Source organism: Petaurus breviceps, unplaced genomic scaffold (assembly GCF_028583685.1).
Source record: "Petaurus breviceps papuanus isolate PSGF00001 unplaced genomic scaffold, PetGlider_PUasm1.0 90721, whole genome shotgun sequence".
Classification (NCBI taxonomy): domain Eukaryota; kingdom Metazoa; phylum Chordata; class Mammalia; order Diprotodontia; family Petauridae; genus Petaurus; species Petaurus breviceps.
In genome coordinates this window covers 2,615,876-2,634,637 of record NW_027187322.1, presented here as the reverse complement: position 1 = coordinate 2,634,637, position 18,762 = coordinate 2,615,876, and the positions used below count along the sequence as shown (strand labels likewise).

At 58.9% G+C, this 18,762-nt stretch overlaps 2 protein-coding genes across 3 annotated transcripts in view; both read left to right on the top strand.

Moving 5' to 3' along the window:
- Positions 1-1,533: 1,533 nt before the first annotated feature.
- On the top strand, positions 1,534-13,467 carry MAP3K11 (mitogen-activated protein kinase kinase kinase 11). 2 transcript variants are annotated; one of them, XM_069066348.1, is made up of 10 exons: positions 1,534-2,552; positions 7,619-7,799; positions 7,883-8,031; positions 8,142-8,317; positions 8,773-9,016; positions 9,156-9,269; positions 9,519-9,654; positions 9,752-9,843; positions 11,687-11,809; positions 12,238-13,467. In XM_069066348.1, exons 1-10 carry the CDS (start codon positions 1,850-1,852, stop codon positions 12,576-12,578), a joined length of 2,259 nt encoding a protein of 752 aa, XP_068922449.1. In that variant the 5' UTR covers positions 1,534-1,849; the 3' UTR covers positions 12,579-13,467. The 2 variants fall into 2 exon arrangements, with proteins under 2 accessions (XP_068922449.1, XP_068922448.1); XM_069066347.1 differs by having other exon boundaries at positions 11,447-11,809.
- A 1,530-nt stretch (positions 13,468-14,997) lies between these two features.
- Positions 14,998-18,762, top strand: part of KCNK7 (potassium two pore domain channel subfamily K member 7) — a 4,218-nt gene continuing 453 nt past the window's right edge. The window contains exons 1-3 of the mRNA XM_069066346.1: positions 14,998-15,447; positions 17,215-17,607; positions 18,446-18,762. The exon at positions 18,446-18,762 is cut by the window's right edge and continues 453 nt beyond it. Coding sequence (XP_068922447.1) covers positions 15,126-15,447; positions 17,215-17,607; positions 18,446-18,687 — 957 coding nt within the window. The 5' untranslated portion in view covers positions 14,998-15,125 and the 3' untranslated portion in view covers positions 18,688-18,762. The remainder of the gene's footprint in view (positions 15,448-17,214; positions 17,608-18,445) is intronic.

Below are 18,762 nucleotides of genomic sequence, written 5' to 3'. Positions count from 1 at the left end.
GCCGGACCCAGGGAGGGGGGGACCCGGAAAGGGAAAAGTCGCCACGAAGGACTGCGCGTGCGCCGGGATGCCGAGGACGGTAGTACGCAGGCGCCCATGCCAAGCGTCCCGATCTCTGGGCGGGGTCAGACAGGGTCGGGGGAGGAGCAATCCCGGCTGGGAAAACCCAGGGACGGGAGAGGAAAAGAGGCACCCAAAGCGCCTGCGCAATGGGGGGAAAGCCGATAGGTGGCTGGGGAGGAGCGGTCGGCCGGCTACGAACTGAATCCCGCTTCTGAGGCTGCGGAGCTGGGGCCTGTCACTCAACCTGGAGGAAGCAGTCGGTGTGGTGTGGAAGCACTCTGCTGAGCGCTGGGGATAAAAAGGCAAAAACAGAGACCTTGCCCTCAAGGAGCTTACATTCTAAGGGGTGGGGAGGAGCAGTATGCAAACAACTGCGGAACTACAAGATATGCGTCAGCAGAGTCAGGAACAACCAAGTTCAAGGAGCACGAGGATTCATTCGCTCAGGACAAGCTCTGTGGGCCTCATCTTTAAAATGGGGATAATCCCAGCGCCAGGCACAAAGAAAGACTGAGAGAATTAAATTCAGTATGAATTGTGTGATGAATACAGCCGGGATAAACTTCGCAGGGCCTCAGTTTCCCTGTACGTCAAAAAACAGAGTTAAAATTAAACTAGCGACTGCCTTAAGTCTAGGTCCAGCTCGCTAATTCTATAGAAACGAGCATGGGCAGTAGCAGAGAAATCGGCGCATGCGTGGATGCTGAAAGCCCGGGCTCTGACGGCTCGGGAGTGGGGACTGGGGAAGCCACAGGACCAGGGTGAAACTGCTGGAACGCATGTGCACAGCCAAAGCCGAGGACGCTCTGAGGCTGGGAGGGGGTGGAGCTCAGACAAGAGCCGGATGGCCATTGGGTCCGAGGGGAATACTGATATGCAACTTTGCCAATGGGACATCCTCAGGGAGCCCGGATGGCTAAGATCTTGGGGCTTGGGAGTAGGAGGGCGGTACCTCCTCCCCTACGGCCCGCCCCATTCTGTAGCCCGGAGGGTGGGTGACGTCACTGGGATGAGCCCGCCAGAGTCGCTTCCGTTTTTTAGGTCACGGCCCAGACTCGGCTAGTGCCTGGGCCGAAAATTCTCAGAGCAGGCAAAAGTAGGAGATTGCAGATGGCATCGACTTTCTTAAAGAGACAGGCACTCCTCGGAGCTGAGGCGGCGGCAGGCAATGCCACCTCGGCCCCTTCTCCGAAGGCGCGGAGGAGCCCGGTAAAGGCTCCCGGGGCACGGAGGAGCGCGCCCTCAGGCCCAGCCGGCGCCAGAGCCCGGGCGCGCTCCTGCTCCTCCTCTCGCCTCAGTTTCCCCCTGGGTCCCCCGGGCGGCCGCGGGTGTGGCAGCTTGCTGCGGTGGGCGCCCGCGCGGGGTTCCCCCCCGGGGCCGGGCGTGGGGTTCGGTGTCCCCCGGCCGGGGCCGCCCCGCGGGGCCAGCGTCATCTGATGCTGTTTCCTGCAGGAGGGAGAAGAGCGGAAAAAAGCGAAACTCCTCCCCCGCCGCCGCCACCGCCGCCTCCCGCCCCGGGGCCAAAGTACAAAGAGACCTCGGGAGGGAGCGCGGCCGGGCGGAGGAGAGGAGGAGGAGGAGGAGGAGCGGAGCCAGCGCCAGGGTCCCCCCATGGTCCCGAGGCGGCGCCCCCGGGCGCCCCGCCCTCCCGGCCGGCCCTGCTCCCCCCCCCCGCGATGGGGGGGGGGCGGCGGCGGAGCGCCTCTCCCGGCCTCGGTTTCCCCATCTGTTAGAATGAGGAGCGTGCTCTAGCCCCCGAGCCTATGCGCGCGGGGCTTCCCCCGCAATGGAGCCCCTGAAGAACCTGCTCCTCAAGAGCCCCCTCGGGGCCTGGAACGGAGGGGGGCGGGCCGAGGGCGCCCCCAAGACCGCCTACTCCAACCCCGTGTGGACGGCGCTCTTTGACTACGAGGCCAGCGGCCGCGACGAGCTGACCCTGCGCAAGGGCGACCGGGTGGAGGTGCTGTCCCGGGACGCGGCCATCTCCGGGGACGAGGGCTGGTGGGCAGGCAAGGTGGGCGACCAGGTGGGCATCTTCCCCTCCAACTACGTGTCCCGCGGCAGCCCCCCGCAGCCCGAGGTGGCCCGCTTCCAGGAGCTGCGCCTGGAGGAGGTGATCGGAGTGGGGGGCTTCGGGAAGGTGTACCGGGGCAGCTGGAGGGGCGAGCTGGTGGCGGTCAAGGCGGCCCGCCAGGACCCCGACGAGGACATCAGCGTGACCGCCGAGAGCGTGCGCCAGGAGGCTCGCCTCTTTGCCATGCTGGCGCACCCCAACATCATCGCGCTCAAGGCGGTGTGCCTGGAGGAGCCCAACCTGTGCCTGGTGATGGAGTACGCCGCGGGGGGCCCCCTCAGCCGCGCGCTGGCCGGCCGCAGGGTCCCCCCTCACGTGCTGGTCAACTGGGGCGTGCAGATCGCCAGGGGCATGCACTACCTGCACTGTGAGGCACTGGTCCCCGTCATCCACCGGGACCTCAAGTCTAACAACAGTGAGTAAGGTGCTTCCATCCCTGCCCCTTCCCAGGCTGGACTCTCCAAGCTCTGCGGGGGGCTTAGCTCTCCCCACCCCTGGCCCCCCTCCCCAGATAACCTAGGGTCCCCCAGGAAGGACTGGCTGGCAGGCCGGAGTGGGGCAGGCCACCAGGAACCGGAGAGCTAACAGCTCTCTCTAAATCCTGCCCCTGGAGAGAGCAGTTGGAAGGAAGGTGGCTGGGGCTTCAGCTCCCAGGTTAACTCCCCTTCCTCTCTGTTCCCTGTAAGGTAAGTGGGGCCCCTGTGTCCCCATTTAGCAGAGAGAAAACAGGGAGAGAGAAGGGAAGTGATTTTCCCAGGGCCACTCTGAACTTCACTCATTTGATTCCAAACCTAGAGACGTTTCCAGGCTTGCAACCTGGCTCCAGAAACACTGACTTCTCCCCCTACTCCACCCTAGGCATAAGATCAGAGAATGTCTGAGTTGGAGGAACCCTTAGATCATATGGGATCCAGGCCAAGGAAACTGAGGCCGGAGAGGGGAAGGGACCTGCAGGCTTCTTCAGGGTGGCCAGGGCCTTACTGCCCTGGGGGTGCTAGGGAGGCTGGGCTGGAGGTGCAGCCTTTACCTTCTCTACTCAGTCTGCCTAAGGGTTCTGGAGCCACCAGCAAACACCAACCTGGAGCAGGGCTACCCCACTGGAAGGCAGGGCCTTGAATGTAGTAGGGGCTTAAATCAGTATTTGTTTCTCTGAATAGTCCAGCCTCCACCCGAAAGTCTCCGCCTCTGACAGTAACTTGTGGAGCTTTGTGAAAGAGACACTAGGCTCTCTTAGTCATTGAAAGAGAGGTCCTGGTGCAGCCTCATCCACCTCTCTCCTCAGGAAGCCTTCTCTGACCGCCGACATGCCCAGCGTTCCCTCCCACCTCCCAGGCCGTTTGGCTCGTCCCCAACACATTTGCCCTGATGACCGTTAGCTGCCCAGCTCTAGTCTGCCTTCTAGACTCTCTATTCCTGGAGGGCAGGAAGCTGGTCTGTTCCCCCACTGCCTTCCCCCCAGTGCCCAGTTTAAGTAAGCAGTTGTTTCTTGAATGTATGTTTTCATATTTTTCCCCCCAAAACTGTTTCTAAGGGCACTAGACCTGGCAGAATAGTAGGGTCTTTGTCCATCTTGGCCAGTGACTTGCTGTGAGACCTCGGGGAAGTCACTTTCCCTCTCTGGGTTCTAGTTTCCTCAGCTGAGCAGAAGAGAGGTTAGATTCAGTGATTGTCTAGCCATCCCTGTCATTAATGAAAGGCTGGACTTCTAAGTGTTGCCTGGGGCAGTGCGAGGACCTGCCCTCAGTCTGCCTGCAGACAGAAGATGAACCCATGTATGGGACAGTGTGAAAGAGTGCTGTGTGTGGCACAGACCCTCTGCCATCTGGGGCCCACGAAGCCAGGGAAGGCTTCTTGGAGGAAGAAGGGCTAAGGTGCGACCCAGCAGGAGAAAGAGGGTAGAACATTTCAGCATCAAAGTCTCGAAGAGGGGAATGTCCAGCCCAGGAGAGGGGGGTGGAGTCTAGTCTAGACCATGGCCCTGGACTGAGATTGAGGTGTCAGATGCCAGGCCGAGGAGCTGGGTCCCGAAGCCTTGGAAAGTGGGGCAGGTAGCAGAGGGGGCCACTTGGCCTCCCGAGCCAGGGGCTGGGGAGTTCTGGGTCCTTCTGTCCTGGATGGGGGACTCACCATCGCTATATCAGGAGAAAGCAGAGAGAGATGGGCCCCTGCTCAGTGCAATTTGGGGGAAAGCAGTGGGAAGTCAGGCCCTGCATTCAATCCCAATTAACCGTGGATGACTGGACCATCGAACCTCTCTGAGCCTGTTTCCCCAAGTCAAAGGAGAGGCTGAGACCAGACAAAGTCTGAGGTCCCTTACGGCTCTGGGTCTCTGCATCTCTGCTGGGCCCAGAGTTTCCAGCCTTCCCTTCCCACTTCTGGCTTCTTAGGCTGGAGGGAAGGAGTCCATGAACACCAGGAAGGGTCCCTATCCCCCCTTCTACCCCCATCCCCAGCCCTGTGCCCCGCCAGGAGGGGGGATTCCCCAGCAGGCTGGACCCCTGGCTGGGGGGGAGGGGACTCCTGGCTTCTGTTTTTCTTCCCTTCTCTTTACAGAGAAAATGGAACAATGGCCTGAGCCCCCACTCCCCACCCTCCCTGCTACTTCCTGCGTTTCCTGAACGGGCTTCCTGTCCCTGCCCTGGCCTCCTTGCTCCCTCTCCCTCTCCAGGCCCAGCTGGCTGTGGGGGTGGCTGGACTGGGGGGAGAGCTGGGAGCAGCACCCCCCTGATCAAACCCCCTCTGGGTGGGCTGCTGAGCTCTGGTGTGGCCCCTGTAGCCTAGGCACCTTGGGCATCTCACCTTCCTCTAGACTCCCCAGTCCTGGGTCCAGGAGTCCTGAGTGCACTGGGGGTGGAAGGGGGGGATCCCTATCCCCAGGGTGGGGGGACATGGCAGAAAACAATGGGCTGATTTTCCTGTAGTGGCCTGGACAATGGGGTCCTTGTGAGCCTTGGAAGGGGGAGAGGAGGGAGGGAATTCTCCAGGCCCACGAGTCACAGGACTAGTTCTTCAGGGCTGCCCTGCTCCCCTCACCCCCTGACTTTCCTGACTGAGGTTGCTTAGAAAGGGGAAGCTGGCAGGACCAGGAAGGGAAGGGGAAGAAGTCTGGACAGAGCCTGAGGGACAGAGCCAGCCCAGGGCCCCATGGAGGTGGGCGGCCTTGGGGGCCAAGTCCAGGGCTCTGGAACCAGTGCTGAACTGAGGGGGGCTTTTGTGCTGGGCAGGGCTAGGCTGAGTGAGCCAGGGCCATGAGACCCCTCAGGGAAGCCTAGAAAGACAGGACTAGAGCTGAAACCAGCAGGCCACTTCCCTCCAAAGTTCAGCTGTCCAGATTGGGGCTCAGGACACAGCCTAGGGCTGACTCTGTCTCTCTGGGCCTCAGTTTCCTCATCTGTCCAGTGAGAGAGCACCAGTCAATTCAATTCAGTGAGAATTTTATTAAGTGTCTACTATCCAGGTGGGACTAATGAGACAGAAAATAAAATTATTCTTGTCCTCAGGGAGCTTACATTCCCCTGGGGAAACTGGTCTCCAAGGGCCCTTCAAGCTTAGAGTTCCCCAGATCTGGCCAGGACTGTGTGGCAGGAGCTCAGGGATGGGGGCATGAAGGGCCCCGCCCCCCACTTGTCAGAGATCATAGCCTTCAAAGCCATTCCTCCTGGGGCCCTCTGGATGTAATCATGGCTCTGCCCAGCTTTGGCTTGAGTCTGGGCTCTGCTTTGGCCTTCCTGTATGACCTGAGGAGAGTCCTCTGACTTGCCTGGGCCCCAGCTGCCCTTGCCCTCTCTGCCCCCTTTTTTTTGGGGGGGGGGGGGTGAATCAGAGGTGACTTGCCCAGAGTCACACAACTAGTAAATGTCTAAGGTCAGATTTGAACTCAGATCCTTTTGACTCCAGGGCCACTGTACCACCTAGCTGCCCCAGCTGTCCCTGCTTTTGAGATAGGATGGGGAGGCCACCAGGAAACTTAAAAGGACCCCTTTCCAGGTGGTGCCAGCTGGAAGGAATGGTGTGATGGACAAGAGGAGCTCCTGGGCTCCTAGGTTCTTTACAGACGAGAAAACTGAGACCCAGGGAGAAGGAATGGGCCCAACGTTGATCAAGTAGGGAGCACCCAGATGGGATTTGAACTCTAGGGCAGGGCTTCTCCCATAGTCTCCTGGCTGCCTCTCCAAAGTTTAAGGCAACAGCCTGAGGGTGGGGCTGAGGCCCAGGAGGAAACAGGAAATAAAATGATCTAGAGGTAGAAAGGAATCCCCTTCCTTGGCTCCCCGCCCCCCCTCCCCCCAGCACTGGGCCTGGCTTCATCAGAGAGCACTGACTTGGGGTCAGGGAAGCCTGGGTTCAAATTCCTCTGGAGACCCGCCCTAGCTGGGGCTCAGCTCTGCCCGTGGAGCTTCAGTCCCATCATCCATAAAAGGGGAACCCGTTGTGGCATCCCCAACGCAGACTCAGGCCAGTGAGATCACGTGCCCAAGTTTCTGGGAAACCTGACGACTCTAGAGAAAGGAACTGGTTTTTAATCATTCTGGTAAAACTGCAGCTGTCAGGCTCCAGCCTCAGCTTTGTCCTCAGGGACCTGAGGGTCTCCTGCTGTATGCCAGGCACTGTGCTGAGCTCCACAAATATTACCTTGAGTCTTGAAATAACCCTATGAGGGACGTGCAATTATCATCCCCATTGTATAGATCAGGAAACTGAGGCACATGGGTCGGTCACTCTTGCTGTCACAACTATTAAGTGTGAGGCAGAATTTGAATTTCAGTCTTCCTACCTGGCCTGCCTGGCTGGAAGGATCCTTGGGGGCCACCTAGTTCATGCCTCCCCTGTCCTCCCCCCGCTCCATTTTACAGATGTGGAAACCAAGGCCCAGAGAGGGGTCTTGGGCTCAGAGTCCTGCTGGTATGTACCAGAGGTGAGCTCGAAGGTTGGCTTCTCCGACTTGGGCCAGTGCTTTTTCCACAATTAAATAAAAACTGGGGGGGGGGGCCTAAGGAGAAATCAGAAACAACACACCCTAGGGTAGTCTAGGAAAGAAGAGGATACGGACAGCCAGAGGGGTCTCCAGGGTTCAGAGAAGACCCCATGAGAGAACCTAGAAAGGAAATCTAGAGGGCAGAGGTGAGGAGGGTGTGCCTTCCAGGCATGGAGGAAAGGCTAGCCAAACGCTTGGAGGCAGGAGATGGCAGAATCAGACTAGATGAGGCATTGTCCCTGTGTTCTCCTAGGGTCCCTAGGGAGGCACAGGGTTTTTTTGAGCAGGGCAGCAGCCAGTGTGGTCAGAGCAGAGGAAGCCTTATGGTAACCATCCCTGTTGAGTGACCAGTCCGGGCTTCTGCCTTGGTGGGCCTCCCAGAACCTGACATCTACCCCATCCCCAGATGAGCAGACCTCCAACCTCTGCCCCACCATCTGAGGCTCGCTGGTGAGGGGAAGGGCCCTGGGGACCTTTCCCTGCTCACGGGCTCTCTCTCACCCCAGTCCTGCTGCTGCAGCCGGTTGAGGGGGACGATGTGGAGCACAAGACCCTGAAGATCACTGACTTTGGCCTGGCCCGAGAGTGGCACAAGACCACTCAGATGAGTGCTGCCGGGACCTATGCCTGGATGGCCCCTGAAGTCATCAAGGCCTCCACCTTCTCCAAGGGCAGCGACGTCTGGAGGTCTGGGGACCCTGACTGCAAGAGGGGGTGGGGGACGCCAGAAGGCAGGGGGGGCTGACGCAGCTTCTTCCTCTGGCCTACAGCTTTGGTGTGCTGCTGTGGGAGCTGCTGACTGGGGAGGTGCCCTACCGAGGCATTGACGGCCTGGCTGTGGCCTACGGAGTAGCCGTCAACAAGCTCACCCTTCCCATCCCCTCCACCTGTCCGGAGCCCTTTGGTCAGCTCATGGCTGGTAAGGGAGCTGAGAATGCAGGGTGCCGGGGAGGGGGAGCTTGCACTGGTGATGGAGAGGGTTTGGGGGCAGGGCAGGAAGAAACAGACAGTCCCCCCCTTTCTCCCAAGACTGCTGGGCACAGGACCCCCACCGCCGGCCAGACTTCTCAGTCATCTTGCAGCAGCTCTCAGCGTTGGAAGCCCAGGTGTTGAGGGAAATGCCCCGGGACTCCTTCCACTCCATGCAAGATGGCTGGAAGCGGGAGATCCAGGGTCTCTTCGATGAAATCCGGGCAAAGGAAAAGGTGCTGGCTCCCTGGGCCCTGGGCAGGGATGGGAGGGCTGAACACGGGCTGTGCAGGGAGGAAAGAGCAGAACCGGGATCTGAGCCCAGGTGTCATATCCAAGCTCCAGCCACACAAGATGGGGCTGGGGGGGCAGGACACCTGGGGCCCTGGAAAGAAGGCCACTGGAGACCAGGAGCGCAGATGATGAATAAAGTTCCTAGTGAGGCCCGAGAGTCCGGACCACAGCTAAGCAGGTCTGGAGGGGCAGCTGGCTCCCCAGTCCTCCATCTCTGAGCCTGGGTGGTAGTACGGGAGGGGGAGGTCTGGGGAGGGTACATTCCGGGGGGAGGCATCCCCTAAGAACGGGGCTCCCGAGTCCTGGAGGAGAGGGGACTCTCCCGGGGGCGGGGCTGGAGGGGGGGCCATCCCCTGGGGGGCGGGGCGGCCCGTGACGCCCCGCCCCCCGCCCCCAGGAGCTGCTCAGCCGTGAGGAGGAGCTGACCCGGGCTGCTCGCGAGCAGCGCTCCCAGGCCGAGCAGCTGCGTCGGCGCGAGCACCTGCTGGCGCAGTGGGAGCTGGAGGTGTTCGAGCGCGAGCTGACCCTGCTCCTGCAGCAGGTGGACCGAGAGCGGCCGCACGTGCGCCGCCGCCGGGGCACCTTCAAGCGCAGCAAGCTGCGGGCGCGGGACGGCGGCGAGAGGATCAGCATGCCTCTGGGTGAGGGGGCGGGGCGGGGCCCAGAAGGAGTTTATTTGCATGCTGCCTCGTGAGTGGCTCCGGGTGGGCAGGGGCGGGGCCTTGGAGCCGAGGCTCGGCCCCTTCCTGCTCACTTGTCTCTCCCTGTGTCCGCGCCTAGACTTCAAGCACCGAATCACTGTGCAAGCCTCTCCTGGTTTGGACCGGAGGAAAAACGTCTTTGAGGTCGGGGCCGGGGACTCCCCCACTTTCCCACGCTTCAGGGCCATCCAGTGTAAGAGACCCGGAGCTCTGATTGTTAGCCCTGGAAGGAGAAACTGAGTCCCAGAGGGCTGCATGCCGTGGGCAAGATTGCACAGGGAATGGGGGGCAGGGCTTGCCCTTCGCCCAGCGCTGGAGGCCCCCGAGCCCTGCCTTCCCAGCCGCTCCAGCGCGAAGGGCAGTGTCACCCTGGGATTCCTGCTGCTTAGCCCCCAGGGGGGAAGGGAGCGGGGCCCTGACTTGGCTCTTCTTCCATCCTCAGTGGAAGCTGCAGACACGGGACAGGTTTGGGGTCGCCAGTCCCCACGACGCTTGGAAGACCCAGGAAATGGGGAGCGCCGACCTTGCTGGGCCTGGGGGCCTGGATCCCCTAAGCCAGGGGAGGCTCAGAACGGGAGGTGAGTGAGTGTTCAGATTCGGCCCCAGCCTGTCCACAGACGCCTCTACCCCTTCCCCAGCCTCTGCCGCTCACCTCTGCTCTCCTCCATTCCCCAGGAGGCAGTCCCGAATGGATGAGACTACCTGGTACCTGGACTCCAATGATTCATCCCCGCTGGGGTCTCCATCCACACCCCCCACGCTCAATGGTGAGTGTTCTCTTCTGCCAGACCACGACCCTTCGGGGTCCGCTCTGGGAGACAGAGCCCTTGGCCTGTCCTGGATGGCCACGAGGATCGTTTTTTTTTTTTTAAGCAACTGGGCTTAAGTGACTTGCTCAAGGTTACAGGGCCAGTTATTTCTGGGTGTGGTGCTGAGTATCAAAGCCCGGATTTGATCCCAGGTCATCCCGACTCTGGGGCTGGTACTCTTACTTACTGAGCCACCCGGAGGACATTTCTTATACTTGCTAGGGGCCCCTGGGCGCTTGTCCTGCCATCTGATTGGTAGAAGCCTGTGTCCCCAAGGTAGAACCAGAGTGGTTGAATGAACACAGGCCCTGTCTTCTCTCTGTGTCAGACGGACCAATGGAGCCTCTCCTGCAGGAGACGGCTGGTGGGGGGTGTTGGGAGGAGGGGACACAGTGGCACCCACAAGGATGGGTGAGGGACCTTGCTGTGTGCCCGGGACAGTGCCAAGGGAATAAGGCTCAAATCCTCGGACTTGAGGAGCTGGCACTGGGACTGAGAAAGGATGAATGTGCAAGACCCAAAGTGTCTGAAATGGCAGATTCAGGCTGTGCCAGAGGAGGCCCAAGGAAGGAGAAGGGCCCCGCAGCGCCAGCCTCCTTGCCAGTGTGACCCACATTCCTCCCCTTTCCTAAGCCCTTCATTCCAGCCAGTCCGACTAACCTCCCCTCCTGGATCTGTGCCTGCCTTCACAAGGATTAACTCAGTGGTCGCCTCCTAGGGGAAGCCTCCATGATAACTCACTGTTCCCCCAGTAATTTGTGGCTCCCAGAAGGCAGCAATTCTCTGTAGCTTGCCCCTGCTGTGTCCCTGGAGACAGGAAGACGAAACTATGGGGAGGAGGCTGGGAGCCAAGTGTCCTGGGTTAGTCCTACTGTGTGCTTGGGAATACCGTGGGAACCAAAGGGGGAAGGGAGGCTGACTGAGACTGGAGAAGGTAAAGCCTCTGTCCCCACCCTCCTGGAGCTCCCCACAGACCACATGGGGAGACAGGACTCCTGTTCAATGCTGTGAACAGTGTTGGCAGGCTAGGGGCCGAGCTTCCTGGGGGCACTCAGGGGCTTAGAGATAACTGTATTTGGAGGGGGAGGGATGCCATCCTTGATCAGTCCCTCTCTCCAGGAGTGGCTCAAAGAGAAATCAAATGCATTGAGCTCAACCAGCATTTATCAAGTACCTGCTGTATACCACACATGGTGGGACTCCCTGAGGTTGCAAAGACAAAGACAAGCCCCTCTCTGCCCTTGAGAAGCTGATGTTATTGGAGGGGAACAAGAAGCAGAGACGGAGATGGTCATTGTGTTCGGGGGGAGATGTGGATGTGGGAGGGGGTCAGAAAAGGCCCCATGTTGGAGGTGCACCTTTCACAGAACCTGAAGGGAGTCACTGAAGCCCTTTGAGCCCAGAGGCTCAAGGCAGTGACTCAAAGACCCAGGCATAAAGGACTGCTTCTGAAGGGAGTGGAGGGGGAGAAGGGTGAAGCCTCGTGGGTGCTGCATTCTTCCCCTGGCCTCCCTTTTCTGTGCCCTGAGGCCCCCCCCCCGGCTCTGTGCTCCCTCCTCAGGTGACATCCGCCCCCCAGAGCCTGAGGAGCCACGGCGAGTGAGCCCCTCGGACCGTAGCGGGACCCCCAAGATCATCCAGCGTGCCCTGCTCCGGGGGACAGCCCTGCTAGCCTCTCTGGGGCTGGGCCGGGACCTACAGCAGGCTGGCAGTGGGGCCCGAGACAAAGGAGACGCCACCCCCGAAGAGGCATCATCATCGCCGCCCTCCCCCCTCATTCGCTTCTCTCCCAAAACTCCAGATGCCCCGACCTCTCCACTGAGCCTCGATGCTGAGACACCTGCCACCCCACCCCTGTTTGACCTGGGAACCCCTGGGGGGCAGCCCTCTGCCAAAAGTCCCCGCCGAGAGGAGGCGACACGGGGTAAGGAGGCCCAGCCCTAGGGAAGGGACTGGACCTCCGGCCTCCACAGAGTAGCCGTCTGTTTATCAGAAGGAGAAGGGGACTTGGAACTCAGAACATCAGGACTGAGAGGGCCCTTAGATCAGGGATGTCAGGTCTAGAAGAGGTTGTCGAGCATCAGAGCTGGATAAGACAGAACGCAGAAGGTGGGAGCTGAGGGGCCCTTAGGACGGGAGCTTGCCTAGCACAGCACCTTTCTGTGGAGCCAGTGGGAGCCTTGGGGGCTCCTCCAGGGCACCCCGCTGTTTCCCTTCTTTTAGCTGGTGCTTCTTCAGAAGCGGCCTCCTGTAGTGAGAAGGAGGAGGCCTGGGCCTCAGGAGGGTGGTGGGAGGGTTGACCTAGGGCCCAATGCTGTCCTGTGTTAAGCTTCTCCTCTGCTTTCCTTGCAGGTGGGGCTGTCTCCCCCCTTCCTGGGGCCTTCCGTTCCCCTCCTGGCACCCCCCGATCCCCAACGCTGGGCCTCATCAGCAGGCCTCGGCCTTCACCCCTCCGGAGCCGCATTGACCCCTGGAGTTTTGTGTCCACTGGACCCCGCCCATCCCCACTTCCGTCTCCACAGCCTACCCCACGGCGAGCCCCCTGGACCCTGTTCCCAGACTCAGACCCTTTCCGGGACCCCCCACCCTTTAGCCCTTTTGGCCCAGAGTCCCCCCAGAACAGGAGAGCCCAGACCAAAGACATGGGGAGCCAGGCTCCTTGGGGAGCCACAGAACCAGAGGGGAGCCCCTGAGTGAGGGGAAGCAAGGCACACCCCACAGTGAGGTGGGAGCATCTCAAAGCCTTTCAGGGAGCTGGCCCTGGGAAGGTGGATGCCCCCCAAGGGGGACCTTCAGCCAGAGGGGGACCCTCCTCTCCAGGAGCCACTGTATACACTGGAAAAGGAGAAAGGGGCAGGACCCCCAGAAGGCCACTGTCCACTATTCCCCCAGTCCCTCTGAAAGGGACTAAGCAGTCTCTAGGAGCTAGGGCCTTTTCCCAACTGCCTCAGTGTTTTCCAGAGGCTCTCAGTTCTCAAAGGTGGCTTTTTGTTTTAGAGGGGGGCAGGGCACAAGATGGGGATGAAACCTCCTTTCCCTGGAACACTACGCTTCACCTGAAGCCTTAACACTGGACCTAGGGGAGTCCAGAGGGGAGGCTGGGGTCATCCCTGCCCCTCCAATCTCTAGGGGACCCCTGAAGCCAGTCCCTTGCCCCTCTTCTTCCCCTATTGGGGCTCAACACTGTAACTGGCTGGTTTAGGGGGCACCAGAACCAGTCTCAGGGAATCACTGTCTGCCCTTCCCCTGGCCCCAGGATGGGAGGCAGGGAGTGCAAAGCTATGTGGTTGTGCCTGGGGACAGGGGTGAGGGAGGGACCGATGTGTCCAGCAGTGACTGGGCCATCACGGCCCATGGGGTGTATGCCACTGTGTTTCCTCGAGCCAGTGGCCGAGAGAGTGTCTGGAATGGGGACTCCTCCCTAAGGGTGGCAGGAGCTGACTCCCCATTGCAGCTTATCGGGTCCTCAGGGATGGGGATTCCCAGAACACTCCTCCCCCCCTCCCAGCCCTGGAGGTCACAGCCTAGACTCTAGGCCCCGGAGTGCCACTGAAACCAAATAAACTTTGTCTGTCTACACTGGCTCAGCTTTATTCTGTTTGACTACTGGAGAGGATTCTGGGAATAACTGGCCCTGGGACCTGGAGAGCTGTCAGGAGTTGGGAGACTCATTGATTGACAAGGGTGGGGATTTCAGACATAAGAGACAGAAGTGAGCATCCTGCTCTCCAGATTACCTTCTCGAATTTCTCTCCTTGCCGACTTAGAGACGAGGCTCCGAAGGCTGGCCAGCTCTGGCATGGTGTGGGAAGGGCAGAAGGGAAATCTGGAACTCAAGGAATAGTTTGGAATGAATATATTTTTTTTAAATGCACAAGCAAGACAGTCTACCCTCAAGAAGCTTACATTCTAATGGGGGAAATAACATGCAAATGAATAGTTAGCAAGTTCAATATAGGATATAATTAACCAAAGGAAAATGCTGGAGTCACGGGGGGGGCTGGGGAAGGCTGCCCAGAGAAGGTGGGCTTTTGGTTGGGCCTTAAAGGAAGCCAGGAAGGTCAGCGGTCAGAGCAGAGGAGGGAGAGCCTCCCAGCCCCGGGGGGCAACTAAAGAACGTCAGGATCACTGGATCTGAGTCTGTATTGGGGAGTAAAGTGTGAGAAGACTGGAAAGGAGGCTCTGAAGGTCAAGTAGAATTTGGCAGCCAATCCTGGCAGCCATAGGGAACCCCTGGAGTTTGTTGAGTAGGGGGTGATGGGATCAGACCTGGGCTTGAGGAAAATCCTTTTGGTGGCTGAATATAGGGGTGGCCTGGAGGGAGGGGAGCCTTGAGGGAGGCACCGCCTCCAACAGCTACGGCAATGATCCAGGGGGTGAAGTGATTGATGAGGGTCTGCCATGGGGGGGGGGGCGCGGTGGGAGGCGGGGAGAGAGGGAGAGAGTGTGGGGGAGGGGAGCACTAACAGTTGGGGGCATCAGGAAAAGGAAGCCTGTAGAAGGGAGCAGTGGGATAGTTTTCTAGGCATCAGGGGGCGGTAGGAGGCTGAGGTGGCATGGGCAAGCATCCCAGGCAGGGGGACAGACAGTAATAAGCACTCCTAAGGGGGCCCCCAACAAAACCCTTCAAGTTTGGCTGCTGTCCGGATGATTAGTGGGACGGGGAAGATGTTGCAGTGGGCATCTTAAGCCCTGGGTTTTCATTGAAGGCCTTAGAACCTGTGGGAGCTCGGCCTGGGGATCTGGGGCTTATCTGGTCCTCAGTTTCCCCACCTATGAAATGAGGGTGGTGGCCCAGATAATCTCCTAAGCCTTTCCCAGATCTGGATTCTGGGATGCTTGTGGGATACCATGACCTCTCCCCTGCCTCCCTCCTATGGCTGGCAAAGTGTCCGCCTGAGAATGTGAGGGGGAGTGGGGTGGAAAGGAGGAAGGTGTTCCAGGACCTATGGGTTCTGCTAATGGTGGAGTGTGCTTGAACAAATCTCTTTCCCTCTGTTCCCTCTGTAAATTCAAGATGCTTCCGTGGCTTTAAGGTGATTCCCATAACTCTACCTGGTCCCCAGCCCACACACCTCTAGTGTCAGGCTCCTCCCTCATCCCAGGCTCTCATCCCCTATCATTCACCCGCACAGGGCACCACCCTAGTTCTCCTCCCAGCACCCAGGAGCTGTGTTTCTCAGCTGCTTGCTCTCTGTCCCTGCCCCTTAGAGCCCAGGAACTGGGTCTGAGCAGCAGGAATGATGCTGGGCATGGGGCCCAGGGCCCGATACTGGCTGCTCCTGGCCTGTTACCTGGTCTATTTACTGCTAGGGTCTGCTGTGTTCATGGCCATTGAGGGTCCACCTGAGCACAGGCTCCGAGAACAGCTGCTGGGGCACCTGGCTGCCTTCCAGGCAGACCACCAGCATTGCCTGTCCCCCGGAAAGCTGGAAGTGCTGCTGGAGGCAGTCCTGCAAGCCCAGGCTTATGGTGTCTCTGCGTTGGGTAATGCCACTGAGCCTGAGAACTGGGACTTTGCCTCTGCCCTGTTCTTTGCTGTCAGCATCCTCACCACCACAGGTAAGGGGCCCTGGAGGAAGGGGACAGTTCAGGGGACCAGGCTGGATGCCAGAGCCCACACTTTGCTGACCCCTATGGAGTGGGATGGTGGCCAGGTGGATGTACTCCCTGTCCCAGAGCTCCTAGATAGGGCATCCCGGTGACAAGACCAGAGATTACCCTCCACACAAACACAACTCCCAGTGTGGGGTGTAGGGGGCACCCTTCCAGCCCTTGCCGCTCCCCAACCGGTACCTCCAGTTTAACAGCCAGGAGGGGTGTGTCTTGTGTCTGAGCCCCACCTACTGTTCCCTCTGCAACTGGAGAAGGGCAGGACCCTAGTCCAGAATCTTGGATTTGGGAGGGTCCTCAGGCCCTGGGACTCCTCTGACAGGTGGATAGCCATCTTCTGCTTGAAGCCCTCCAGTGATGGAGGACTCATTCCTTCCCAGCTCTGTTGGGAAGACATTTCTGGGATCCAGGCCCAATTTTCCTCTTTACTACTCCCGCCCCCGATTCTGCCCCCTTGAGTTAAAAAGAACATGTCTTATCCTTTCCCCGTGACAACCCTGCAGATATTTGAAGACAAGGATGGCCCCCCACCCCGGTCTCCCCCGCTCCGACTCCTCTCTTGTCCAGGATATTATTATCTCCATTTTTACAGATGGGGAAACTGAGGCTCAGAGAAAACCAGGGACTTATCCTTAGTCACACAGATAGAAAGTGTGTAGAGAAGGATTCGAATCCAGACCCTCAGGGCTCTGAATATTCTATGAGGCCACTAGGGGGCGTAAGCGATAGCGTTTTCGTTTTTTGTGTTTTTTTTTTAATGTTCCCCTACAGTGTCCTGCCCAGAGCACTGCTGAATTGGGTTGTGATTTAGAGCCCCAACTGTCAATATCCCAGGGAAATGTCGGACGAGCACAAAGGGTCTGGGGTGCCTAGGCTCTGAGCCCAGCGCTGAGCAAGCCTGGCTGGGTGACCTTAAACCAGCCATTGCTTTCTCTGGGACTCAGTTTCCCCACTTGTCAAATTGGGAGGTTGGACCCAAAGGTGAGGGTCCCTGAAGAGTCTCAGCTCGAGCTGAGATGTGACTCTCTGCAATGTTGAGGGGGCCGGTCACCCCCCAACCAAGTCAACCTTCCTTAAAGCCTACAGTACACAGAGCTTTGTGCCTGGTGCTAGGGCATCCCTGAAGAAGGAGGATTGTTCTAGTCAGACAGGAGAAGAATTGACAGAGACAAATAATGAATTTGGCCTTTGGCAGAGAGAAAAGTAATGCTAATGAACAGGGCCATTCCAGGCGGAATGGGCTGCTTGACCAGGTAGCAAGCTCCCCATCTTGGGAGGTCTCTGAGAAGAGATTGTATGGCTGCTTGTCAGGGAAGTCACAGGGACCACTCCTGCTCCCGCCTGGGTTGGCCCTGGCCTCTGAAGATCTTTCTAACCTGGAGACTCTGAGTTTTGCAGTTGAGGAGGGGAATGGCACACCCCAGAATTTAACTGTCATGCCTACATTCCCTGAGAAGTATCTCTGTTGGGGACCTGGGGGAGGGGCAGTTCCCAAAATTTCAGGGTGGCCTAGGAATCAGGGACGGAAGGATGGCTGCCAGGGTATTTGCTTCATTGGGGTGTTCTGTGGGTCTGGGGGATTGAGCACCTTGGGAGGCTTCCATGGGTCTCAGACTGTGTGTGTGAGAGTACCGAGGGCCCTGCCAGGAATGGGATGGGCAGGGGACAGCCCCTCATGTCTGGCAGCCCACTTGCTCAGTCTCCCCTTCCCTCCAGGTTATGGCCACACAGCCCTGCTCTCCGATGGCGGTAAGGCCTTCTGTGTGGGCTTTGCGGGCCTGGGTCTGCCCGCAGGTCTTGTGCTGGTGGCAATCCTGCAGCAGCACCTGCTGAGGCCACTGCGCTACCTGGTGAGCTGGGTGGCCACCCGCTACAGCCTGGCCCCTGCCAGGATCCCCTGGCTCCAAGTCTCGCTGCTGAGCCTGATGGTTGGGACCATCTTTGTGCTTCTTCCTACCCTGGTGCTCTGGCACCAAGAGGATCGCTGGAGTCTGCTGGACGCCTGCTACTTCTGCTTTATGTCGCTCAGTACTATTGGGCTGGGGGACTTCGTGCCTGGCCAGGACCATCACCCTGCCCTCTACTGGATCTCCCAGCTGGCTCTCGTTTGTGAGTAAAGGGTGGGGTGGGACCCCAAGAACCCTGGAGACCGTCCAGCCACCTTTACACCAAACACTTAGTCCTTGAGTCAAAAGTAACTCTAATGGTGGAAATTCAGGCACCATGGCAGGCCAGTGTGGCAGAGGATCTCGGGATTTTGAACTGAAAGGGACAAAGATCATTTACTCCAAGTCCCTCATTTACAGAAGAGAAAGATGATTCCACTAAAGGTGTAATAGGTGCTAGAGTCAAGATTTGAACCTGGGTTCTTTGACTCCAAACCTGGTGCTTTTTCCTAAGGTGAGCTTGGGGGAAGAGGCAGCAATAGCTGACCTTCCAGGGTCTTCACTTTAAGCAGGAGGTGAGTGACAAAGAAACCTGGGGTGGGGAATAATGGCTTTTGGTGTCCAGGCATCCCTAAGGGGGACGCTTCGGTATGAAGGCTCTTCCTAGCATCAGGAGACAATTCACCACCATTGGAATGTTTAAGAAACTACACAGAAAGCTCTTGTGAGAAAGGCAGAGAGATCAGTCTCGCTCCCCTTGGCCAGAGAAGCCAGTGCTAGGAATGGTAGAGTGAGGGGAAGCTGGCCACTTGTCAGGGGATTCTTGATGCCTTAAAGGTCCTTGCTTCTGACCCTCTACCCCTCACTGCTCCCCATCCCCAGGGGCTGAGGGCTTTGCCGCCCATTGGACATGGTGACAGGTGCCTCTCCCAGGCTAGGACCCAGGAGCCAAGGATCTGAAGGGGTAGAGGAAGTTGGGGCAGGAGCCCAGCTCCTCTTTCCAGGCAGCCCAGGAGCCCCCATCCCTTCTCTCCCTCACTCTCACTCTCCTTCTCCACCAGGTTACCTGCTCCTGGGGCTGCTGGCCCTGCTATTAACTCTGGAGACAGTCTCAGAGCTAAAGGAGGTCCGAGCAGTCATGGGCTTCTTCAGCTCCAGCATCTCCAAGAGCCCAGAGGACCAAAGGGGCATTGTGACTCAGGACGTTCTTGCCCTTAGCAACTGCCCACCCCCCAGCGCCTCCCCTGGGACAGGTCACCTCCAGAGCTGCCCAACAGAATCTGGAGTGTGCCCCCCTCCATAGTGTGAGGTGTGTGTGTGTGTGTGTGTGTGAGAGAGAGAGAGAGAGAGAGAGAGAGAGAGAGAGAGAGAGAGAGAG

Excerpts from the sequence above, each read along its gene's own strand:
- MAP3K11 (XM_069066347.1), top strand. The coding sequence starts at position 1,850 with ATGGAGCCCCTGAAGAACCTGCTCCTCAAGAGCCCCCTCGGGGCCTGG. Across the intron at positions 9,017-9,155 it reads GAGGATCAGCATGCCTCTGG|ACTTCAAGCACCGAATCACT; the intron begins GTGAGGGGGCGG and ends GTCCGCGCCTAG. Across the intron at positions 9,844-11,446 it reads CACACCCCCCACGCTCAATG|GTGACATCCGCCCCCCAGAG; the intron begins GTGAGTGTTCTC and ends CTCCCTCCTCAG.